We start from the raw sequence: 26,674 nt of genomic DNA, 5'->3' as shown, positions 1-26,674 counted from the left end.
TCTTTTAGCTTACGGCCATACCACCCTGAGCACGCCCGACCTCGTCTGATCTCAGATATGCATCTTTTTTGTTATTTGTCTCAGGTATAACTGTGAACTTCGTTAACGGCACCTCTTATTCAGTCGCGTCTGACATTCCTTGACTTCTTTGGTGCGAGGGTGTCTGCTGTCCTCGAGCTGTTTTGCCGCTCTGTTGACATCATCTACTCGTGACTGGAAATTTCCCATTTCTTGAGCTAAAATACTCAATCTGAAAACAAGAAAAGGTTGGTGAAAACAACATCTGCACAATCTACTGGATAAAAATACACGATTAGTAGATGTAATGCTATTTGCAAAAAATACACAGTTTTAATCAGACATGCAAATCTAATTCAGGAGTGATTAAATGCTTAAAATATAATTTGTCTGTGCACCTGTTCTGTACTACTTCCAAATCCTCCAGCTTCTCAGGCACCTCTAAATCCACCAACCACGTCTCCTTCTGGCCCATCCAGAGTTCACAGGCATCTGTCTCACTGAAGATGGTGTACAGAGCCATAGTGTCATCGAGCTTCTTCTGCCTCAGGTCAGCCAGGGACATGAGCTCCATGTAAAGGTCCTTGATGTCTTTCAGTCGTCTCTGGATATCTGGGGTGTTTTGCAGCTCCTCTGGTAGTGCGTTGGCCTGTTTGGACAGAGCATCAATAGTGGCTCCATTCTTGATGGCTTCGTTTTTCAAGTTGCTGTGCTTTTTCAGCAGCCGCTGAGTGGTGTACTCGTCGTGGCCGACGTCATCGCTGCTCATCTGCCTCTTAGCGTCCAGCAGCCAAGCCTTGAGTTCATCAGCATCTCCCTGAAACTGGAAGAATGTCTGCGTGTCCTGAAGGCTCTGTTTCCTAAATGCAGCCAGCTCTTCCAGCTGCTGCCACTGCTGCTTTAAGTCATCTTTGCATTCTTGAATCTTTGGGGAGCCAAAGTGTTTGGCCTCAATCATTTTATCTCCCTCAGCTAGGACCTGCTCAAGATGGGCACGGCGGGCTCCGAGCTCATCTTCAAAAGCACTGTGTTTGCTTTGGAGAATCAGCACGCTCGTCAGGTCTTTGCCATAATCCAGGGAGGAGAAAATTTGCTCCTTCTCCCTGATCCAGCTCTCCAGCTCTGTTACCTCCCACAGGAAGTTCCAGAAGCGGCGAGACTGCTCCAGGCGAGCTCTTCGCTGGGCAGCTAGAGCACAAAGTTCCTGGTAGCACAAGTCCAGGTGCTGCACCCTGTCCCTGATCACCTGGGGATCACATGGCTTATAGCCTAAGGAGAGAGCGAATGACAACATAAGTGTCATCTATGTCTATGTGCATCTATTTCAGCTTGTAAGTACTAACACATATTGCATGCCACTGATATTTATTGTACTGTGTCCAATCCATCTTATTGTCAAGTATATCTGAGGAGGATAAGAAGAAGATGATGCAGAGATGAAGAGTAAGAAGAAGAAGGTAAAGATGAAGAAGCATCATCAAGGTGAAGAAGAAGGAGAAAATTAGTGGTTGGGTATTATTTGAAATGAATACTTCATAAAAATACCTTCTGCACACTTTCTCATGTTACTTTTTAAATAGTTTTGGACTTACTATCTCCATTGGCAAATTTCAGAGCAGCAGCACTGGCATTCTGTACCCTCTCTGCCTGCAGAGCAATGTCATTCTCCAACAGAGCATGTTTCTGTAACAGGTCTTCCACTTCCAACAAGTGTTTCCCAAAGTCAGGAGAAAGCAGACGGTCCTGCAGAGGAAAAGAAGCAACTTAATTCACTTAAACTTTTAATTTTTACTTTCTTCCTTTAAAAATCTTTTGCTCTTACCTTCATCTCATCCATCCAGCTGATAATGTAAAGCATCTCCTGGAAGATCCTCTGCAGGGTCAGATTCTTATCCAAACGTCCCCTTCGAGCCTTCAGTAGGTCCTGCAAATAGTCCCAAAGACGCAGGACGTTGTCTTTTCTCACATCAATCCGTTTGGCATCATGATAACGCTCCGAATCCAACTCCTTTGAGATGTCCACCAAGGCCTGAACACGCTCCTCGTATGCAGCGATGTCCGTCTCAATAGCATCATGCTTCTTTTTAGCCGCTTCCACCGCTGGCAGGTCATAGCCGAAGTTATCCTGAGGAGGAGAGAATGGAGGGTGCCAAATTATGGACAATTTTTTAACTAAAACGAACTAAAGACTTTTGGATTTAGACTGAAACTTCCGAACAAAAATCCACCATGTCACTCCACAAAACATTTCATAACAGCTTTAGTTCAGCTGCTGTGGGTTTACCTGGGCCACTAGTCTTTGGTTCTCCGCGAGCCAGGTCTCCCTCATGGCAGCCTTCCTGTCAAATCTTCTCGCCATCTGTTCCAGCTTCTCCTGTCTGATCAGCTCGTCTCTCAAGACACGCTCCCGCTCATGCTCCGCCCTTTCCAGACGCTCCCAAGCCTGCACATAGATGATGGGAATCATCATGAGGATTTGCAATCTGCGTTAGTCGGTCATCAAAACAACTACAGCAATTTCATACTTTAAGATCTGAAAATGAGAAAGCTTTCCTCATTTTCAAAGAGTTTAAAAGTGAAGTTCAAGTTCAGAGCACCCCTCCTGGAGCTGGTACGCTTTAAGTATTATGTGTAATGGCACTACAGGGTAGATATCTACTGATACACCTAAGAAATCTTCAACTTAGTTCAAACCAAGCTGTGCTTTCCTTTCTGTCTCAAAGTTCTTTTTTAATTTTCTTCAATAAAATGGCTTTTATGTTGTCATTTAGGAAAATACACAACAGGCTTGCAGGGGTAATTGATTTCATTTGTGTTTTAATTGTTGCCTCGAGCATGAACTTAGCTAAATTAATAAACTCTGTCCACCCAAGCAACCCCAAACCACAAAGATAATCTTCCTGTTACAGTTGATTGTCTGCTTTCTGATTTGTCTCCAAATGGCATCCAGGCATCTCACCCTATTGATATCTGCAACCAGGGCTCCCTCTTTAGGTGTGTAAACTCTCTGGTTGTTGGCTCTCATTCGACTCTGGATGGTGAAGAGCAGCACTTCGAGGTTACCTTTCTCTTGAAACCTGAGAGAAAACAAGAAATTAAGTAACTGCACAAAAAGTACTATTGGACATCAGAGACTCAAAATGTGGTTTTAGTGTCAGGGTTACAGCTAGGGAAATCATTATGTACATTAGACGTCCTCACTAAGACATGAAAAATAGAGTGCAAGTGTGTGTCTGTGTGTGAGTGTGTCTTGAGCTCCTGATCCAGTTTCCACTGCGACTGTAATGCGTTGAAGCTGTCACTGACTCACTTGGGTGGCTTCTCTACAGTGCGGTAGGTGTTGAAGGCCTGAAGCTGCTGCTGAACGCCGCTGAGAGAATTTGCAAGTTTCCGGTTGTTCAGCACGACAATGGTCTGCTCGATCCACATCAACAGGTCTGACGACAGCGTCTCGTACTTTTCGATCATCTTCTCCGTCTCGATGGCTTGATCCAGAACCTGAAGAATAAATAAGATTAAGTAAGTGAACGGGGCAAACTCGCATAAAAAATGCACACCACACCTTCCAACTCACCTTTCCTATTCTCTTGCCCTCAACAGCGAGTTGTTTCATCTTGGAGAAGTAGTGGTAAAATGCCACGACGTAAGTGATGATGGACTTCTCATCTGGGTTCTCTGTGAAAACATCTATAAAAGAAAATGGAAAACAAGTCAAATAAGTCATTCCCGGCCAAACCAGAGACAATCACTCGTCTTCTTTCCAGGAAGCACAATGTTCACAGTCACTCGCCTTCTGGGTCTAACAATTTGGTCACACCAAGCTTCTGCTCTGCAACGTTGAAGGCGTTCTGGAGATTGTGGGTCGGATTGGATCTCTTTAGACTGTTATAGTCAACCAGATCAGGGCTGGGAGAGAAATATAGAGGGTAAGAGAGTATATTGCAGAGAGTGAGAGAATGAGCAGATGGATTTCATGTGTGTTTACACTTTAAAGCTGGAGAGAGTGGCTTTGCTATTCATCTCCCCTTACCGATGTTTGTGTATGAGAGCATTGAAGGCCATGCCATCTTTCCAGCTGGTGGTGAAGTTTGTGATGTTGATCCTGGGATATCTGTAAAACAGCGAGGAGACGTCACGGACTGAACAGGAGGAGGCTGCTGTTTAAAATCAGCATCTGGGTTTCATCCCACTTCTCAAGCTTTTAGTTCTGCAGTTTAAAAGCCTTGAAAGAAATGTGCTTTCTCAGAATGGCAGCATCTATTTACTCAAAAGATCACACTTTTTTTTAAAGATCTTGACAGACATAGCGACATAGATTCAGAGAATAACAGCTATATGCTAACAATAGCTGGATGCTAATAACCATACTTCAAATGAACATCTTTTGGGAGATACATTTGTTTTAAAGAGACTGCTCCCACTCGTGCCTCCACACCAAAAATGAAGACAGACACTGATTTGCTTAGTTTGTAAGTCGCGGAAGAAGAAAAGAGGTATCTGAGAACAAAGGTAGCAAAATCTGTCTACAGTGTCTTTTACACCATCTCTGTTAACTAGGCAGGGGGGATTTTGTTAACTTCTGCCATGTTGGGTTTCCTTTTTCCGCATCTACTAGTTGGTATAGACATGATTAGAGTTACCAGTCTACTCATAAAACAAACATTTAATGAGTATATCCAAAAACATCAAAGTACTCCTATGAGAAATATTATTTGTGGCTTAATTTAAAAAAAAAAAAAAAAAAAAAAAAAAAAATGAACTATACACAGCTGCACATTTATCTACTTTAGGTACTACTTGGTTTATTTTATTTTAAATATTTATTTTAAATATTCAAGGAGCAAATATTTGGTCATTTATTTAAATTTTGGCTGTAATTGTTTTATTATTCATTATATTTTTTCCACTGCTATAAAAAGAAGATTACTTTACATTTTCACTGTGCAGATGGGACATTACAATGAGCATTTGTAATTGTGCTTACTTATGTCAAACACTTTTTAACCGTAAAAAAATTAAACAAGAAAATCGTAGCTTATTTTTTCAGCTTTAAAGACTCTTAAGGACACTTTATGTGTCAGTTGTGAAATAAATAAAAAAAAATATGGGGAATTATAAGATTTTAAACTAATAAAAAGTCAGAAGCACATTCAGTTATTCCCAAAGGATATTTGCAATAGTTTGATGATGCCAGGAGTCACATGTAGCTCTTACCCTGCAGTTTTCATCTGACACCAAAGAAGAAGAGCATCCTTGGCTGAGCGTGTCTCCTTCTGGTCCGCCTGGCCCGTTTCCACAATGATGTCCTGGATCTGAAGAACAGCAACAAGCACAGCTGGATGGTAAATAATGAAACTTAACTAATGTGTCATGTTTGCAATCAAACAAGAACAAACAAGAAATCTGACTAATATTAATATCTTGCTAATGGGTTGCACCAGAAGGGAACAGTTTGTCAAAGTGGCACAAATATCACTGTGAAATGCATCATTTATCACAGCTTTAAGGGGGAAAAAAAAAGAAGGGGGGGGGGGGGGGGTATTTGTGGAAAAGAAAAAAAAAATAATGTAAAATGATACATCATCAGTGTTGCTGGCTGGATTCTCACAAAACTAGACATCGGATCCAACTGACAGAAAGAGGAGTAGTAATTATTGAATTTCTTATTTTCCCACACAGTGGGCCAGTAATTAGAGCAGTGATGTGATCTGAGAGACAGGCCCTGAGAGAGGGGCGGCTAAATTTAGCCAGCTTTGGTTCTCCTTGGTTTATGCAGACTTTAAGATACAGACAGGACCGAGTCAACTCTTTTCTTTTCTGTTTCCTGTTCTTTTTTTTTTTTTCTTTTTTGTCCTTTTGAAAAGGCTGAATAATGCAGCGGGCTATATTGTTTGAAGTAACATCTCTAAAAATAGAAGAGTTGCTGTCAAATTAAAAATAAATATACAGTCTCTCCAAGATGATAAAAGAGTCAAACAGACATGTTCTGATGCTTTGGATGCTCCTGTAGCAGCAGATAATAATGGCTGGAACCTGAAGGCACGGTTCTGAGGAAAAACAGATACTAACAAAAAAAAAAAATATAACATTGCAAGGCAGCCAGCTGAAACTATCTGAGGCTGTCTGTATAACGCTGCATGCTGTATATGCTGTACACCCTGGCTTCACTTCAGTGCAAATGTAAATGTGATTAGAATGTAATTAAGATTCATTTAAATAAAAGAGACTGCACGCTGTTAGTCAGTGGTAGCATAATTAGAGTATAGCATATGAAGTACAATAACATACTTGAAGTGATTGTACTACTTATAAGATCAGCTAATCAGGTTTGATGAACCTTTAACATGCATGCTGAAAAAACATGAAGATTACGTGATTGCTGAAGTGTAATTCAATTTTTTTTACATATAATAACATAAAAATAATGATATTTTTATGATGTTATTATATGAATTATATAAGTCTTTCTGTCGTATAGTATACATATTAATGACACTAGTATTTTATATATATGAATATATAATAATTGCTGCCTTTTTTTGCGTTCTCTGTCAAAATGATCCCACACTGCTTCAATAATATTAAAGTCAAGATTCTGGGGAGGCCAATCCATGACTCAGTGTGTTCGAAAGTGTATTTTCTGGCATTTCATGAAGGATCCAAATCTGACCAAACTTTTCTGTGTTCATAATTCCATCTGTTTAGACAAGACCAAGAGTCCATAACACCTGTTATCACTGATTTTTAGTCCAGTTCTTGTGTTTCCAGCTTTGATTTTCCTCAGATGTTTAAGAGACACACTGCACACCATGCTGAGATATGACTGATAGTGCTTTGGGAATCATCTCGGTGGCACAAAAATGTTTTTTATGCCTGTCAGTCTGTATTATCAGTGGCATTGCCCGTGGATTCAACTAAAGAAATGAGAAGCATTTATATGCTTTTGTGATAAGCTGTGTTTACATTTACAAAGAATTGGTCTCTGTTTTCCTTTTCTTTTTCTTTAATCTCAATGTACACAGAAATAATAGTCTAAAACAACATGACACAGACAATCACATGTCCTAGGTTTACCTGGAAACGCAAAATGATGGTCCAAATGAGTCCGAGGATGAGGCGATGGTTGCCATCAACAATGTCATGGGAACCCATGTTCTCCAGGTGGACCCTTTGCTCTTTGAGGAACTGAAGAGCCTTGTCCACATTTTCCAAACAGTGGATACGCATCCTGCCTTTCGTTGGTTTGGGCTTTAAAGACCAGAACAAAAAAAACGATTTTAGGAGAGCATTTCAAAGAAAAATGAATGACTACAAGAGAGTTTTGAGTAATACACAGAATATAAAGAGGAATATAAACTGAAACAGAAATGTTTCTTACCAGTCGTTCACCAGACAGCACTTCCAGCAGTTTAATGAGCATGCGTCCATCCCGCAGGTCCAGGTAGAGGTCAGAGATGCGACAGCCAACCCGGGACAGAATTGAGTTGACCCATTTAGTGAAGGTCTTCTTCTGAACCGCCTCTCGCTCGTCTGATGAGAGCACAAAGTTAAGAAAGAACATGAGCCCCATGAATAATGCAAAATCCTCAGAGGTACAGAGGAGCAGCGCTGGAGCTGGTAGGGATTTACAGTCTTGCACAAGGGCACGTTAGACGAGTGGAAGCCTGGGAGGCTGAAGGAAGAACCTGGCAGAAACATCTGCAAATCTGCTCCAGAGCCACAGAAATCATGCAAGTTAAATTAATTCTTAGTATAGGGTAAAGCAAAGGTGTATACTTCTGCTTCACTGCTGCTAAAAAACATGACGTTAGCATTGTCTGCAGCCAGCATCCACTCAAATTGTTTCCAGTTGTTAAATTCATCTCAGCTAATAATGTTGTTTCACACCGTACATCAAATCTGCCTCCAGGAAATATTATTACTTCAACAGCATAAATGACTATAAGACAATGAGACATTTAAATGAACTTCAACCCCTTCCAAATATTGGAAACACCACCAGACCTAAATTCCATAGAAAACCATTGCAGTTTTTTTAAACAGAACTATTCCACTTCCCCCTAATTTATATTCCTTCACCAACTTTACTGTATTTTAATTAAATGTGATTGGCAGACAGAATTAAAAGACCGATCAAACGGGTGCAAAACACTGTGAGCACCAACAAGAAATGTCACTTCAAAGGAAGAATCAGGCTCTGGGCCTCCAGGCCTGTGACCCGTATGCTGGTTCAGTAATCCATCAATATCCACCTAACAGAATCTTCATTAAACAATCAATCTCGTCAGCATGCTGCCCTTCTGGAGAAGACCTCCTCTGTATGACACAGCCAATATTAAAGGGCCAGTCCTATTATCCCCACTGTATTTGTACAGTGCATCTATTTTATTAGAATCCGAACAGCATGCCAATCAAACCATCCATCAAGCCTCTTAAAATGCTGAAAAATCTAAATCTGGCAGTTTTGACCTTTTACTTGATTATGGAGCAGATATTAGCGGTCACTTCTGCTTAAACTGGTAAATAGCATGACTGCTCATATGGCTTCATGATTTTTTATATAATGGAGGCTTGGTGTCTGCTCACAAGGGAAAAGCTTTACTGTAACTATCAATGCCTCCTCAGACATGATGCAGCGTATTTATGCCACGTGTTGTAATTTTGTTGAAAATGCTCCAAAAAGCTCGGGAATGGCAAGGCAGAAAGATGAAGATAGCATGAGCATCGCACACTGAGAGGTTTTTGAGAGGATGAGCGCTGCCCACATGGTGACACATCACGCTCACGCAGACACGCGCGTCATATTAAAATGTACGGAAGATATTCCTCCTACTCGGCAGCAAAAATAAAACCAATTTTGATGGGACCATATGGCAGAAAGACCCAATGTACTACACTCTGTTTATTTTATTTGTGGCCAAATGCACTGTGAATGGAGATGTGGGAGGTCTGAGTGGGTGTATTGCTATAAATGGGCATTCAGTGTGTTTCTATAAGACCTACCTTAATGACCTAAATATGACATATTACAGTGGTTTTTTTACATATTCACTACATATTTCAGTGTTATTTATAAAACCAACCAACTAACAAAATGTAGAAGCAGTGTATTAAAGTACAGTACACGCACCATGATTCAGTAGCTTGTATAACTACCTTTATCAACATTAACATGAAGTAATCATTTTCTGCATGACTTTGTAAGTCTCTCACATCATTTTAGAGAATTTTTAGCCAGTAATTCTTTACAATTTTGCTTCAGTTCATGCACTTTTGCACACAGACAGTATAAAAATGGATGTGGCCTCTGGGTCAGAAAAATGAAGCCAATGTTCAAGTGCCTTCTGCCGGCATTCTGTCTGAAGGCCCCTAGATGGCAATGGTTGTGGTTGCAAAAAGATTAGTGGTCCTATGCATGTCTATGGGAAAGGGGCTTTCTGTCATGACCTCTGAGAACACTTTTCTGCCGACTTTACCGACTCAGTCACTCGTTTTAGGCCATACTAAATAAAAATAAAGTCTATTTTGTAAATTTTTGTCATACTGTGCCATGTTTAAAATGAATGATCTGTGGTATGAAACCACCATTGGCTAACAAGTTATCAGTCACAAGCCATTATGCATAAGTCACAATCTGTACTTTCTCATCACATCCATTTTTTTTCCAACCAAAACGATGATGGCGGAAATCCTCAACTCAAGGCTTCTGAAATATGGCTGAAATTACTCTTATACACTATGTGGGGTTGCAGGCATTTGTTTATGCATGTGTCTCTTAAGAGCCCACTACAACATATCAATCAGGTTGAGGTCTGGACTTTAACTGAGTCATTGCTGCATCTTGATTGTTTTTTCCTTTTTCCTTTTTCAGCCATTCTGCTGTAGATTTGCTGCTGTGATTGGGATCTTTGTCCTGTTGCATGATTCAGTTTGGAGCAAGCTTTAGCAGTCGGACATATGTCCCCACATGTGAGACTAGAATACTTTGTTATACAGAGGATTTCATTGTTGACTCAAGGACTGGAAGGTGCCCAGTATCACCCCTTCATCACCGTGCTTGACAGTTGGTATGAGGTGTTTGTTGTCATTAGGCTGTGTTTGGTTTTGTGTATTATGGCAGACATCTCCATGGTGGCCTTGTCTATCCAAAGGGCATTGTTCCAGACGTCTTCTACTTTGTTCACTTGTAATTTCGCAAAACTAAGCTTTGCTGGCACATTCTTTTTTATTTCTGGCAACCCTTCCAAACAGCCCTTCAGGTTATTTACTTCAAGATTTATACAAATCTGATATGTAGCTTTAATTATTTTTGCAGTTCCTCTGAGCACTGGTTAAGAAAGAAGATAGATGGCTGTTAATAAGTCACCACTACTGGTATCAGTACCAGTACCAGACAATGAAAAATTAAAACTAAGATAAGGATAAACGGACAAAAATGTTAGCAGTTATTACTCCATGAAAAATAACCTAAATCAGAAACTTTTGTACAAATTACTTTGCAGCAGGTAATCCATTCATAGTATAACCAAATACAACAAAGATTAAATGGATGTTCAGTGCATGAAATTATTTCAGCTATTGAGAATTTTATTATTTAAAAAATAGTCAAATTCTGCGAGAGTAAAAACCCCAGAGTCAAGTCAATTTAAAATTAAATCTTGCTTGGCATCACAATAGAAGTTTGTAAAAGGATAAATTGATTTAACACAGAGGATTTAATTGAAGCTCAGAGACCTGGTACACTAATTTAGACTGGATCAAGTAAAGCAGAAGGGTGATGCTTTTTGATTATACTGACCATGATTTTACTCACAACTCAGTACAAATCCCCACCTCTCCCCTGCTTTTGTTTTATCCCACACATAGCTTCCTAAACTTTAGATCAGTGATGAGACATTCTCTCCTCAAGTCATCCCAGCTTGCACCCACATGACTTCCCTTTGGCATGCCTGCTGCAGATCGCCCTGTTTATTCCCAAACCCGAATACAGCTGCAAACCACGGAGTGCAAAGGACTGCATCCTTAAGGACTGGTGTAATAACTGATTCAAACACTGAGGTTGTCGAGAACAAGTAAAGAACAGCTCAAGAGGAGGAACAAAAGAAGAGGTAGTAGAGGGAAGTTGTTAAAGATATTGATTTAAAGGTTAAGAAGGACAAAGAAGGGGGAGACAGGGAGTCTGCTAGGTAAACCTGTCAAGAGGACGAAAGGAAAAAGAGGGTGAGTCAGATCTGAAAGAAAGTAATGGGGAGAGTGACTGCAGTGTTAGGTTTAGTCCAAAGAGACCCATCCAAGAGAAGAGACCAAGACACATCACCAGCAGCATCTTCCCTACTTTTAAAAACCGCCCAGTGAGCAACTTTGAAGCAGCAGCTCGGTCTTTAGCATATCAAAGAGAAGAAATCAGGCGTTATTGTACGTAAAACACAAGGCGCAGCGGAGTACTGTAAATAAATCATGCTTCATTCTGCTCCTTTCAGCAGAACAACAGCACACACCGCTCGGCTACATCCACATGGATAACTGCGCCATGAAAAAGTAATGACAATTAAAACATGCAAAGCTCCATTAGTGGTGTCAGTGTTGATTTAGCACAAATGGTCACATCATTATCTGTCAGCAGCACAGAAAGCAGAGACACACACACAAAAAGGCTCGAATAAAAATAAAAACTGTAACAAATCCTTTCTGAACTATTTGGAGTGCTGCCTCCAGAAGGTTTTAGAGAGGAGAGGACAATTACAGTGCATCCCTGCGACGTGCACAGAGTTTTGCCGTATCACTTCACATCGGGAGACCTTGAGAGGGGACGCAGCCCACATGGATGCTCCCGGCCATTTAGGAAGCATGGGAGGACAACGGGGGAGGGAAGATGGGAGGGGAGTGTGTGAGGGAGGGAAGCTGTTGTTTGCATGCACCCCACTGAGCTGTCTCCAGATGAACAGTTCAACAAGCTCAATATGACATAAGTGCTCTGTAAAAATAAAAAAAGCCTTCGGCCCTCTTTGGGAAACTAAGTTCTGTTTAATCCCATAAACTCAGTTATGGGTTTTGTAGAGCAGCAGAAAATTATAATTTTAACCTGATTACTGACTCATGATCTGGTTACATCTGTGATTTTAATATTCGAGTATTGAGATACATATAAGAGTTTCTCTTTGCTGGTCTCAGAGCCGATTTACAATGTAATAAAAATTTGGAGCTTTTGCATTTATATCACAGAAAGTCTGCGTAGCAAATTACACTGAACAAAAAAAAGAAAGAAAAAAAATCAATCACATCAATTAAAAGTAATGAGATATCTATTGCAGATCCAATTAAAATTAATAGAGCCCTCTGGACATTTCATAGTCCCACAGTTGTTGAGTGGTTAACTAGAATTTACATTTCAGATGAAGACAAAAAGGACACCTGGGGTCAAAAATTACTAAGGAAGAAATTTAAAGTGTAACTGAGGGTATGAAATCTGGAGGGTGACTAAGACCAGATGGCTGTATAATAATAACAATAATAATAATAATAATTTAGTGTCACCACTGATGATTTTAGAGGCACTTCACTTTGAGAATATGAGGCCACTAAGCCTGCTGAATTATGACCTTCAAATATTATTTAAAGAATACGCGATTTAACACCATGAATTGCTGATGGAGAGCAGAATAAATTTGTAAATGTAAGTCAGGGGTTTCATACACTTGAGAGTACTTAATAATAGAGAGCTCAAATAGAGCGGTTTGCTGCTACATACAGGTTATTGGATAAGCTTCAATGTGCTTGCTCTGGAACCTTTTACCACAACACTTCCTGTAGCTTTTTGATTTCCTAGTAAATAAATATGGAAATAATATAACATATAGTTGCTGGAAGGGATGCACTTTTATTCTGGAGAGACCACTCACATAAGGAGGAATGTCACCGAGGACAGCGCTGTATTGATTTGCAGTGATCCGAACCATAACGTTGCATAAGAGAGCCTAGCTAGACACCCTAGCTCTACGGGTCATAGGTTTGGGTTTTCCATTTGCTTTTTGATCTTCTATATTTAACACGAGACAAAGATAGCATTTCTTCTTAAGTCCAAAAGTTTTCTTGGCTCTCTTGTTTCAAAAATAAGACGTCAAAATAAGGCGAGCTCAAACTCAGTCACAGAAAGGAGCAGGAATCGGGACACGCCTCCTCTGATTACTTACTAATATGGAATATGTTGTTATTTGTGTTAAAGCTATTGAGATGTTTGTCTGCGCCGTGTTCAACGACACGCCAACAGTAACATCAACTGAGGTCTGGTGGACTCACCAGGAAAAAGAAGACTGGAGCACCAAAATCCATGATTTTATGAAACTGAGCTGGAAGACGGTTTATTGGTCATTAATTCAGTTTTTGATTAATATTTCATTTTAACATTATTTATGTAGTTCAGCTTAAAAATCTGTGAAGCTAGTGTGAAATGCAAACGTATCACAGTTTGTAAACTGATCAATCAAAGCTATTCGAAAGCATTAATGTTGGATGGAAGTGAAACATGAACATTTAAGTCCAGCTTATAAATATAAAACTGGCTGTACTAATAATTTGTGATACAGGCTGAGTATAACCTTACTGTTCAGCTGTTCGTCGCCCTGCTGTTGCCATGCTATTAAATATTAAGTGTAAGTGCAGCAGTCATACTGTATGTCCAACTTCTTTCACTTCGCTTTCATTTTTTTTCCACTGGACTGCAGCTGCGTCTTGTCACGCCTGCATTTTGTCCCTTATCCAGCCTCCCGCCTGCTATCAGTGCAACCTTACTAAACACTCCTCTGTTTCACATGCTTTTACTTTGTAATTTCTCGTCCACTCTTTGACTCCAGCGAAAGCCCGATGACTTATTCATGCTGATGGAGTTTCCCTGTATAAAGCTTGATCCGTCTTTTCCCACAGTCAGCTCTTATTGAGTTTGGCCCAAAGGTCTTAGAGCACCCCGTTACATGACTGAGTCATGTCACTGCCAGCTTAACCTGTCCCGCAGCTATCATACTGTGCTTTATTAACAAGACTAACCAACACTTACCTCCTATTATCACATATTTGTACCACCAAAAACATCTCTAAATGTTGGATTGGGCTAAAAGCAGGCTATACTTTGGCAGATATATTCTAGGCAAGGCAAGGCAAGGCAAGGCAAGTTTATTTGTATAGCACAATTCAACAACAAGGTGATTCAAAGTGCTTTACAGAGACATTAGAAACAAGAACAAATAAAAAGCATGATTTAAAATTGAATAAAACAAGCAAATAAACTAACTAATTAACAAACAAACAACAGTATATAAAATCAAAACAGATAAAATCAGAACAGTAGATAAAATCAGTAGTTAAATGTAAGTTTTGAAATTTAAGCTTAAAGTGTGGATTTGGTGCTTTATTCAAATGCAGCTGAGAACAGGTGAGTCTTCAACCTGGATTTAAATAAACTGAGTGTTTCAGCTGATCTGAGGCTTTCTGGGAGTTTGTTCCAGATATAAGGAGCATAAAAGCTGAATGCAGCTTCTCCGTGTCTGGTTCTGACTCTGGGAACTGATAAAAGACCGGATCCAGATGACCTGAGGGATCTGGATGGTTCATACTGGGTCAGGAGGTCATTGATGTATTTTGGTCCTAAACCTTTCAGAGCTTTATAGGCCAGCATCAGAACTTTAAAGTCTATCCTCTGACGGACAGGCAGCCAGTGTAAGGACCTCAGAGCTGGACTGATGTGGTCCACTTTTTTGGTCTCAGTGAGGACTCGAGCAGCAGAGTTCTGAATGAGCTGTAGTTGTCTGACTGATTTTTTAGGTAGACCTGTAAAGATGCTGTTACAGTAATCAAGCCTACTAAAGATGAATGCATGGACTAGTTTTTCCAGGTCCTGTTGAGACATCAGATCTTTTATCCTTGATATATTCTTGAGGTGATAGTAAGCTGACTTTGTTATTGTCTTAATGTGTTTTTCTAAGTTTAGGTCTGCATCCATCACTACACCCAAATTTCTCGCCTGGTTTGTGGTTTTTAGATGTATAGGTTGAAGTTCTCTGGTGACCTGTAATCGTTTTTCTTTGGCGCCAAAGACTATTACCTCAGTTTTGTTTTTGTTTAGCTGGAGAAAATTGTGGCACAACCAGTCATTGATTTCCTCAATGCATTTACCAAGAGCCTGTACAGGGCCTCGGTCTCCTGGTGACATTGTGATATATATTTGTGTGTCATCTGCATAGCTGTGATAGTTTATTTTGTTGTTGTTTATAATCTGTGCCAGTGGGAGCATGTAGATGTTAAACAGAAGGGGTCCCAAGATGGAACCTTGGGGAACTCCACATGTGATACTTGTCTGCTCAGATGTGAAGTTACCTATTGATACAAAGTATTTCCTGTTTTCTACGTATGTTTTGAACCAGTTTAGTACAGTTCCTGAAAGACCTGTCCAGTTCTCCAGTCGTTTGAGTAATATGTTGTGGTCAACTGTATCAAATGCTGCACTGAGATCCAGTAAAACTAGGACTGACATTTTTCCACTGTCTGTATTCAGACATATGTCATTAAACACTTTGGTCAGAGCGGTTTCAGTGCTGTGGTTCTGTCTAAAACCTAACTGGAAGGCATCGTAGCAATTATTCTGTTTTAAGAAGTAACTGAGCTGTTGGGAAACTGCTTTTTCAATGATCTTACTTAAAAACGGGAGATTTGAGATCGGCCTGTAGTTGTTCATTTGTGTCTTGTCAAGATTGTCCTTTTTCAGTATAGGTTTGATTACAGCAGTTTTTAGTGATTCTGGAAACACACCTGATAATAAAGAAAAGTTGACGATCTGTAACAGGTCTGACTCTAAAGTCTTTGAGACCTTTTTGAAAAAACTTGTTGGCAGGACATCTAAACAGCAGGAGGAGGAGTTCAGTTGACCTAAGATGTCCTCCAGGTCTTTGCTGTTAATAGGTTGAAACTGTTTCATGGTGTTTAAACAGTTTTTTGGTGGACACAGTACATATCCTGGATCTGCTGTTGATGTACCAATTGCTTGTCTAATTTTTTGGATTTTTTCAGTGAAGAATTTGGCAAAGTCATTGCAGGCCATGGTCGAATGAAGTTCAGCTGCCACTGACACAGGAGGGTTTGTTAGCCTGTCAACTGTAGAAAATAAGACCCGAGCATTATGGCTGTTTTTAGTGATGATGTCAGAGAAGTAGGACCTCCTTGCATTCCTCAGTTGTAAATTATAATTGTGAAGTTTCTCTTTATAAATGTCATAATGAACCTGGAGGTTTGTTTTTCTCCATCTGCGCTCAGCTTTCCTAAACTCTCTTTTTTCATTTTTCACCAGTGTGGAGTTTCTCCATGGAGACTTTTTCCTTCCAGAGATAACCTTCACCTTAATGGGAGCAATAGTGTCCATTACATTTAACATGTTAGCATTGAAGCTATTGACGAGCTCATTGACTGACCCTCTGGGCAGGTCAGGTGTTAATGGGAAGACCTGGTTAAAAATTGCACTACTGTGTTCAGTTATACACCGTTTTGTGATCACTGTTGTTGATATATTTGTGTGGGCTGAGATTTTACTTTCAAAGAAAACACAGTAATGATCAGACAGGCCCACATCAGACACAGTAACCTTTGAAATGCTCAGGCCTTTGGAGATCAGTAGGTCAAGAGTGTGTCCTCTATTATGTGTGGCCTCTGTTACATGCTGAGTCAGCCCAAAGTTGCCCAGAGTGTTACTCAGGTCTTTAGTCCCTTTGTCCTGAGGGTTGTCCACATGAATGTTAAAATCCCCAACAATAATTACACAGTCAAAATCAACACAGATCACAGACAGCAGTTCACTGAGGTCATTAAAAAAGTCTGTGCAGTATTTGGGAGGCCTGTAAACATTAAGAAACACAACTTTGGATGGGGCCTTCAGCTGTAAAGCCACATATTCAAAAGACTGAAAACTTCCAGGAGATAGCTGCTTACATTGAAATGATTCATTAAATAGGATAGAGAGAAGCAGTCAGAGATGGGATCTAGGTGAGTAGGTTAAATCAAGCAATCAGTCTCAATGCAAAAATAAGCTTTTTTTTAAGTAGATATATAGCTGGTTAAACAATGTCTATGTGAGATTTGGTACATCTACTAAAGCTTGACCTTTCAACCAGATTTTACCCTAAATATCTGAGCACTACACTACTACAGATGTCTTCTAGACATCTAACTGACTAAAACATTTTGCTTACTGGGCAAGTGGATTGTCTGAGTCTTCATTACATGTACTTGGCAACTGCTGAGCATCATATTAATGCATATTTGATGCTCCCAGGGTTTCTTGATGCGTTCTCACTCAAAGGTATTTAGAGCAGCTGAAAAAGAAGCAAGTGAACTGTAAAGCCTGGCTCAAGCTTAAAGAAGACATTAAAAAATAATCTGAGAATCAATCCAATAGTGAGATTGTATTTATAATTAGAAAACAGCAGAGGATTAAGGGCTTGGAGAGAGGTGCATACACCACTGGTGAAAACTAAAAGGGTTAAAGGTCAGTCAAACAACTCAAAGACTGCTTCTTGTAACCTCGGCGGCAGACATACTTGACAACAGCGAGCATGTGTACATTTCAAAAGTAAACCAATAAACGTGAAACACAAATCTTATTCTGCCCAACTGCAGTCTTGGCCATATCTCCCTAATAGCAGGTAAATAGGAAGTAAATAAAATATCATGGCGGATCAATACACATCTCAAGACACATCCCTGATTTGGGGAGGCTTCAAAACTTTGCTGCTTCACGTATCAGTTGCCTCTGCAGTCTGCAGAATCAGTCAATACTTGAAATCTAGCAGAGGCAGGGGGAAAAAAAGCATTTCCCCTCTCTGTTCCTGCATCGTCTCCTCCATTTTCTTCCACTCACTAATGCACTCCTGTCATCGGGGAGTTGGAGAGCATAGTGCAAGCTAACAAAAATCCACTGTGACGGCAGACCTCTCTTTTAAAACCTTAATAACACGGGCAGGGAGAAGGTAAAACCATCAGAGAAATTGATTGTTTTTTAACACCACCATTGCTAGTCATTCAGGGGAAAAGGAGGTTAGGAACGAAACGCACTCATACTTTATACTTAGGAAGAGTTTATAAGTGGAAAGGGCCGTACGGAGAATAGGTGGCACAATGACGGATATGTTTCTTGTTTATAAATAAAAAACAGGGCACATAAGAATGCGTAACAGTAGCCAGCCATGAATGGCTTTGGAGGGAAAAACATCACAACCTTTTTAGGAGTTTGCCTATGAATTATTCAAAGTCAAGTCAGTGAACAATTGGGGCAGAGCCACAGCTTCCTGGAAATAAATAAATTACAACCAAATACATTTAATAAAATGGCAACTGCTATGAAGTTTGCACTTACTTGCTGCTGCCTTTTTCCAGTTCTTACAACAGGATGACAAACTAGCCTCACACTTACTCAACTCGCAGCTCGACCTCCCTGCCATCTCACCCCGGCCTAACAAGAAACCCAAGTTGGGTAAGTGAGGGGCATAATTGGAAAAGTGTCTGTGAGGCATAAGAGGGTGAACAAACACACACACAAACACACACGCACAGCTCTGCCACCAGGACCCTGTACCTTGCAGCTGCCTGAAGCGCCCGTCCAGGATGGAGTTGAAGCAGATGTTAGAGGTGCTGTAACTCAGCCAGCGAGCTCGCTTCATACTCTTGGCCGAGGAGGAAGAGGAGGAGGACGAGAGGAGGAGGGGGGTGGGGGCAGGGGTAACATGGGGGCGAGAGGGCCGCTGACGTCTGGAAGTGCAGGAGGAGGACGAGGAGGAAGATGAGGAGAAAAGGGACAGCCCCGTGGGCGCCACGCCAAGCGGGACATGCAGGATGGTGCCGTTCTTTTCCGGGTGGTGCTCCGGCTGCTGCTGCTGCTTGCAGGTGCTTCCCCCTGATGACTTCCTGCTCTCGGGTCTCTGGGCCCTGTGGACCGGCGGCGTGCTCCTGCTCCGGCTGCTGCTCACGCTGACCCGCACAGGTGCTTCCTTTTCAGGTGGCATGTAAGAGCGACTGGAAGCCTCCTTGGCCCCTCCGCTGCTGCTCCGAATGGCTGTAGTCTCCCTGCTGCTGGCCTTCACGCTGATCTTGACCTCTCTGAGCCGGGGTTGGCTTATAGGGGCAGTGCGCAGCAGGCACGGGCTGCTCATCTTGACCCCCAAACAACAACAACAGGAACACACACTGCCTCTGGAGCCAGCAGAGGAGCTTGGCACACCACGTCTCTCTTCTTCCCAGTCTCTTGGCTCTCTGTCCTCCTTTCCAGATCCCTCTCACGTTCACTCCTGCTCCCTCCCTCCCTCCTCTTCCTCCTTCCACTTTTTCACTCTCCTCACTGCTGCCGTGGTGATGCTCTGCCTCCACTCTCAGGCAACACCAGAGCTCAGGCAGCCTTCAGTTCAGATCTGAGTGGTTTCTCCAGCTCCAGCCGCGCATACACTATGTTTCAATACATCCACGTGTTCCCACAAACCCCCTCCTCCCCATACCCAACACTCCCACAAAGTCGTGACATCGCTGAATGTTAACTGTACACATGGAGAGGTCGTTTTTTTTGAGCCAATAAACCATCATGAAACTGAAGCGTATCTTAAAGAAACGTGTCTTTTCTAAGCCAAAGTAAGACACAGTGTAAACTAGTGTATATTCAGTACGGCCTGTATGTTCTTTGATGGCTTGCTGAGAGCATATTTCTGAGCTCACAAGCTGTAAATCAGCAGCGGGTGTCATTCACAGCCTCTCTCATCTCTTGCTTCTCTTATCACTTTCCTCCCTCCTTCACTCTCTCTCTCTTTCTCTGACAGGAAACACTTATTGCATTACAGCAGCAGCACTCTAACACAACATCACCAGCACCCACACAGAAGCCTTCATCACTTAAAGAGACAGCAGGAAAAGTAGTGCTTCTTTATAAACACAAAAAACAAAAAAAACAACAATCCTGGAAAGGCGGAAAAAAACCCATACTGGAAACCCAAAATATCAGCCGGCATCAAACCTGTGGAGTTTGTTTTGTCCATCCAGAGTATCAAATATTGAAAACTACTAAGATATGGGAGTTACTGAATCTAAGTTCAAATCACAAGTAAAAAATTTTCCACAGATCCACCGATGTACTGACATGTGCCTGTCGGCAAAAAAAGATGGCTTTGATGAGAGCGGTTGATGTTCATCGGCAAAACTGCTACTTTAATTGTTGTTATCCAGCCGAATTTTACAGAGAATTTGCCTTCTGTGTTTGCCCATTTTCTGTTTTTTGTCTGGCGCCTTCACTGCTTGAAGCAAATGGTTGTAAAATTGTTTGTAAATTTTGCAAAAGGAGGAAATTGGGTTAGACTAATGAGCCGCAGCAGTGAGAGAAGCAGCATTAACATGATTGAACATGATGACGGTAAAGCAGCTAAGTGACACCAGTCATCTGTGTCTGCAACATAATTCTCCCTAAAGCGGTTTTCCTTGTTGGTCGGTGAGCCCAGTTTTTCCACACTGGACTCAAATTGTATACCCACCCATAACCGCCTCACAGGAAACCATGCATTCACGCATAATAGATATCACACAGAATGTAAGAGCTAGTGTGTGCTTACACAAAATCCAGTCACAAGTTGAAGTTGTCAGCTTTTGTGTCAGTGATCAACTACATTGATCTGTATTGTCAAAGCCATTCTATTAAATATTTATTTTCTTATTATAGTGGGTCAGATTGCTAACTCTCCAAATAGCCCTCAGTTTGCTGAGATAAAAGGATCCTTTTAAATGTCTTTAAGCATATTTTTTGCTTTTATATCCTGCAGATGTTTTGGTTCAGCCGCTGCTGCCTTTGTATGACTGCCTGAAGTAGTAAATATTGGACTTGTGTTGGTCAGGTGGATCCAAAGATGACACAGGGAAAAGCTAATGTTGCTCAGTGTCTGCTGGGTGTCATTGCCCACTAACAGGTTTGTCATTTAAACTGGATGTGGTGATGATGTGTTAAATACTAGTGTATTTGACAACATTTAACATTTAAAAAATGCTTTTGTTCAAAGTTCATTGAGGACTACGTTTCAGTGTCAGCATCATTACAATCTCTTTAAATATCTTAAGCCCTTCCAGAAGTCTGAACTCCACAGAGATTAATTTGTGTCCTATCATCTCTCTTGTGCACCGACCATGGTGTTGACCCTCCATCACTCCCCTTTTGTGATTCGCTTCCTGCTACCACAGGAACACTGCTATTTAAAAACTCAGAGCAGCAGGCCCACAGGTGGGTCACAGCTTACCAGCTTAGCCAGAAATCCCAAAGATCTATGCTATGGGAGCAAGAGAGACAGGGCAGCTGTCCAGATCGGTCAGACACTGGACATTCAGGGAATGTGCAAGTGATCCCAGTTATTTGCAGAGGGTGTGGAGCAGTGTCAGGGCTCAGCTGCTGGTTGGGTGTAACTGTTAGATTCATCCATACACAACCAACCCTGGAGAGTGCTAGCAAAAGCCGTGGAGTAAACTCAAAGCTGACCTGCGGTGGGAGTTTTGTAATTTTTGTAACAGAAATCTGAGTGAAGGTCACAGTTTTATTCAACCCAACTAGAGTTAAACAGGTGCTCATCCTTTACAGCTCATCCTCTGTGCCCTTCTCTTTCGCTTTTAAAAAGACTGTCATCTCGAAAATCTGTCACCGAGGACGCAGCCTGTTTACTATGCAGGCACTCACCTGCGAGGGCCTTGATGCGCGAGCGCTCAAACAGCCTGGCAGAGCTGTTGTCATTGTCTAGTTCCTCATCAGAGAGGTCAAAGCGGGTGTTGATGTGGCTGTACTGCTGCGTGATCTCCACATTGTCAAAATCTGTGGTGGAAGTCATGGCGGCAGCCAGGGTGACGAGCGGGAGGGGGGACGGCTGGCGGCGTCCTCAGGTGGTCTGGGTGAAGAGGGAGATGAGCAGATGGAAAAAGCGGCAGGATGAACCCGGAATGCTGAAGGCGGCCTGAAACAGAGGGCAAATACACAGAGCATGATTAATAGAAAAAATGACAGACTGTAGGGTTTACTTTCTTTAATATTTTCCGCAAATTGTGAGAATTTAGTGCTTTTACAGTTAATTGTATATCATTGGGCTGTTGGCTGCAGAATGTAACGTTAATTTAGGGACAATATAAAGGCAATTTTCCAATCTAATAGTCTAAAAGATGTCAAAATATTATCTGCATCACAACCAGTGATGATATTTACAGTTAGTTGCCATCCAACTATTGATAAATTCTACTTTTATTCTCTGCAGTTCATTTTTTTGGAGAGGAGTTTAAGTTTCAATCTATACGAGGCTGTATCTATAACTGACACCAGAATTTAATTTGGGGCATTGGTGTGGTATCAGCTGCAGTTTTAGGATATTTTTACACAAAAATCAAATGTATGGCAGCTTTCAAGATGCCCACATGAGTTTGTGCCCCCTCCTCACAGTCTCCATTTTGTACGTGTGACTTTGGTCAACTGTCACAGCGCCGTGTGTCTGTGTATTCTTCGTGTGGAATGGCGGGTTGAAGGGCAACCACTCAGATAGCTCTATCTGGGTGCAGCATAGCTCTCTTATCATGCCACACAGGGGGAGGGGAACCCCTCTGTACTGCAGAAACGTGACGAAACCGCCTTCTTTTGAATGATGCCGCTCACGTAGTTCGAAGTACGAACGTGTTTGTGTTTGCGTCTTTTTGTTGGTGAGAATAGTCATGTGAGCTGAAGTGAGGCGGGGAGTCTAACTTAGGTTAATACTCCATTAGATGAAGCATGGGGGTATAGAACATGCCAAAGTCCCCCTTTACAGCACAAATTAAGGGCGCATGCATTTTGCTTTTACTAACATTAGAGCTTTAAATGATGGATTACAGATAAAGGCTATAATCTGTAATCTGATGATAATAATTGTGGTTTTTGATGTGATTCTAAAGTTCACTAAAAACAGTAGATGGACTCCATCTCTACGAGATTATCTTCACTACTGGCGTTGTGTTATTATAAGTGTAATACTTTTAATAGTTTACCTGCACAGTGCTCAGTATTTCATGATATTCAGTACTTTGCATCTTTATAATTAGTTCAATATTACTTTAAAAGGTGACAAACATATATATTAAAAAAAACTTAAACTGTCTCTACTGTAAGTATTTTATTTTACTAAATGTACTTTGACACAAATTACAAACTACAGAGGTTTGTTTGTTCAGTCCATTCAGAGAAGAGGCCCTCAGTGATGCGCAGTGATGGCATCCTACAGGTGTCCCTCCTCCTCCTGCTCAGTATCAGTCCTCAGCAGAGGGCTGTTATCAGCACAGGGATGCTCCACCCACCACTAGGGATCCCCTTATCACCTCGTGCACAACCTGGCCCGGCATGACTGCACGACGCACTTCTACTGCACAAACCTTCTCTAACACGGCGCACAAATTCATATTCACAAACTGTCACAAAGCTGTGAGAATCTAATCGTGTTTGGGGATTGACCGACTGCTCCATTTAGCTGCTGAACACAAATCCAAACATGTTTATACACGGTGATGCTGCAGTCAGTTCCATTTGGAGACATGCTGAACTCCTTATTATAGAAGGTCCAGTGACACAAAGTAAATGGTAAATGGCCTGTATTTATATAGCGCTTTACTAGTCCCTAAGGACCCCAAAGCGCTTTACATATCCAGTCATCCACCCATTCACACACTGGTGATGGCAAGCTACATTGTAGCCACAGCCACCCTGGGGCACACTGACAAAAGCGAGGCTGCCGGACACTGGCGCCACCGGGCCCTCTGACCACCACCAGTAGGCAACGGGTGAAGTGTCTTGCCCAAGGACACAACAACCGAGACTGTCCGAGCCAGGGCTCGAACCGGCAACCTTCCGATTACAAGGCGAACTCCCAACTCTTGAGCCACGATCGCCCGACAAAGGTCACAAGTTCTCTGCCTGCCACAGCATGTGTGTCTCAATAGCAAAGTGTCCTCTCGTGGTGTCCTTGAGTGAGAGGGAACACTCTAATCTACCTGCTTGCTCACAGAAGGTCACCCTGGAAAATGTTTTAAATATTTAAAAAATACAAATACACAGATGGAAACTTTATTATGCATAAAAGGCATGTGTGCACTGTTGCACTTCTTTTTCATTTTTCTAAAGTGATTTCATTCTGTTTAAAGTTATTTTTACCCATCATATCACTAAATTACTGAGTTTAAATATGACGGAAAATTGACACAGTTAAGTTCTGACGCCTCTACTAATAAAGCTTAATTTGATTCAATCTTTTTGTTTGGCTGATTGTGGATAGATTTCTATCACCTACAGTAGATAAAGACCCCAGAACATGTTCCTGTTGTATACAAATCATTCTTGTGACTGCACGCTGTGTGTTGGTGGGTAAGAGGTGCTGGATAATCTCTCCAAAGCAGTAAAATGTCAAGAGGGATGATAAGAATGTCAGCTGGAATTCCTTCAGATCCCCACATGTTGCATGACCTGGGTGCGTGTAAGTATATGCAACATGAGCTTGGACTTTTGTGGAAACAGCTCTGCATATAATGCCAGCAGAGGATCTTGGAAAAAATATTTAAAGGTGTGAATGAAAGTTTTACCTTTATGCTTGGCTGAAATTAGTTGGTAACCTACCTCTTACTGCACTTACTGGACCCCCTTTTTTTTAAAATAGCAAAACTACACTGTGAACAAGTATGTCCAATGCAAACATCAAATCAGCACTTGAGTTGAATTACAACTCTGCAGACCATTTTTCCAGCTGTAAGTAAATGTTACGCTGGTGCTTGCTCTGCACTCTGAGCAGAACAAAACATTAGCTGGCCATGCATTATTCTGAGCAGCACAGAGTCAGATGGAGAGGATGAAATAAGAGATGGGTGTGGTCGAGATGTGTGACCTACAGTGTGTTTGTGAAACTGTAGCGGCAGGAGCAACTGGACTGAGGAGAGGTAGGCCTGCGGTCCAGCTGAGAGTAAATCTGAGACATAAACACCAAGCACTCAGAGATCAATATGGAGTAAAGAACAATTACTTGCTTTTTTATATATAAGAATGAATACCGAAACCAAGACTAGAAAGGATATCAATCCATAAAACATAAGCTAAAAGAAGAAGCTCATTTCTTGTGGTCAGTGTTGTTTGGACTTCAACAGCACTGAGTGTGATCGTGCAAGAGGTTAAGATGAATCGATAATAAACTATTCCTGGAGTGTGTTTACACTGAAGTCCCTGCCTGGCCAGACAGAGCCACACATGCTCACTTGTCCTTTTAAGGGGAATAAAGCTGAACTTTCTTTGAGCAGGAAATGTGCCATATCTTTGCCTTTCAAAGGGCAGCAGACTGCTTTCAATCAAAGGTGGAAAAGGCTTTGCAAGGTGCTTTAACAAAGGGAAAACTAGCTCACATACTACAGTGGAATGTTTCAAGCTTTGGCAAACATAAGCGATGGAATGTAACGAAATACATATTTCTGGCGCTTTTCTTGGGTCACTTTTATAAAAATAACAACAGGCGTAAGAACCATGATACAACTTTAGAGTGATCTCTCCTAATATATTGGACGTGAAACTAATATGACATCAATAGCATTACCTACATTAAAGCACCGGTATTAATATGACAGGAAGCCCACTGGAGACACCTTCTGAGTACTTGTACTTCGGAAATGTCTAAGCACACGTTTCGGTAGCATTGTGCTCCTTTAAGTGACGGAAGTATACTTGAAGTATAGCAGACTACTTTTGAGCTAAGTGTTGCTACTTTTAGATTGTTAAATTATCTGAATAGTTCCGCAATACCTACTGGAAAGCGCAGTTTTGTGCGCAATCGCGCGCAATGGCCTATTTCTGCGCAAATTTATAGACGCACTCCACCCTGGCTGTTTTACAGTAAAAGAAAACAAATTAATAACTTGGGAATTTGTATATAGCTTTATTAAAACAATGTTTAGCGGTTTTATCAGTGAATATTATAACAATGATAAATCATCCAGAGCTTTTACGTTATTATTAAACATGACAGCCCGGATCAACAGGTACTTTGGAGGAAACTTAACCAACAAACAACTGCGAACAGTAGTCTAAATAAATGAACACGGCTCCGTTACTATTTGCACAAAGATCATTAATTTAATTTTGCAATGGCACATTAGTTTTGCCTTCAGTTTACACTTACTTGCTTCTGGTTTTTCTTCTGTCCGAAAGTGTTTATCTTTAGTCTTCTTCCTGCCAGTAAACCAGTTATAATCCCATTGACTCAGTGGGGGTCCTGGTCAGAGCGCACAGAGGTCTCCACAGCTCGAGGTGGGCACAGTCCTACACTGGGGACTAGGGAAAGGGGCTGAAGGCGCCGCGCGCTCACGGTCATTCCTGAAAGCCAGGCGAGTGACCCACCCTGCAGAGTTAAAAATAAAGTTGGCGCATCCAGTACATGATCTGTGCGCGCAGGGGACGGACATTCCTGACAAGGGCTGGTGACTCTAAATGGCAGAGACACTTCTGATGTCCTGTGCAACGCCTCCTACCCCCACCTCAGTGCACTCCACCCCGCCCAGAAAGGGCTCTAATCGCGCACACGGCAACTACCCACCTACCTATCGAGACCCTTTCAGAAATGTCACC

General features: G+C 41.5%; 1 protein-coding gene across 2 annotated transcripts in view; it reads right to left on the bottom strand.

Moving 5' to 3' along the window:
- sptb (spectrin, beta, erythrocytic) overlaps positions 1-26,643 on the bottom strand; it is a 43,156-nt gene extending 16,513 nt beyond the window's left edge. Inside the window, exons 1-15 of one of the 2 annotated variants that reach the window (XM_082516698.1) lie at positions 26,229-26,643; positions 21,746-22,016; positions 7,397-7,548; positions 7,093-7,266; positions 5,233-5,330; positions 4,049-4,129; positions 3,809-3,924; positions 3,593-3,705; positions 3,329-3,516; positions 2,978-3,095; positions 2,303-2,461; positions 1,841-2,143; positions 1,611-1,761; positions 417-1,287; positions 113-250 (exon numbers count right to left, since the gene is read on the bottom strand). In XM_082516698.1, coding sequence (XP_082372824.1) covers positions 113-250; positions 417-1,287; positions 1,611-1,761; positions 1,841-2,143; positions 2,303-2,461; positions 2,978-3,095; positions 3,329-3,516; positions 3,593-3,705; positions 3,809-3,924; positions 4,049-4,129; positions 5,233-5,330; positions 7,093-7,266; positions 7,397-7,548; positions 21,746-21,893 — 2,810 coding nt within the window. In that variant the 5' untranslated portion in view covers positions 21,894-22,016; positions 26,229-26,643. Of the gene's footprint in view, positions 1-112; positions 251-416; positions 1,288-1,610; positions 1,762-1,840; positions 2,144-2,302; positions 2,462-2,977; positions 3,096-3,328; positions 3,517-3,592; positions 3,706-3,808; positions 3,925-4,048; positions 4,130-5,232; positions 5,331-7,092; positions 7,267-7,396; positions 7,549-18,628; positions 19,624-21,745; positions 22,017-26,228 lie in introns of those variants that run through there. The other variant, XM_082516697.1, reaches the window with a different exon arrangement.
- Positions 26,644-26,674: the final 31 nt, after the last annotated feature.

Source organism: Aulonocara stuartgranti, assembly GCF_965226115.1.
Source record: "Aulonocara stuartgranti genome assembly, chromosome: 19".
Classification (NCBI taxonomy): Eukaryota; Metazoa; Chordata; class Actinopteri; order Cichliformes; family Cichlidae; genus Aulonocara; species Aulonocara stuartgranti.
Note: the sequence above shows the minus strand (reverse complement) of the source record. Positions and strands in the feature narration are given on the sequence as shown.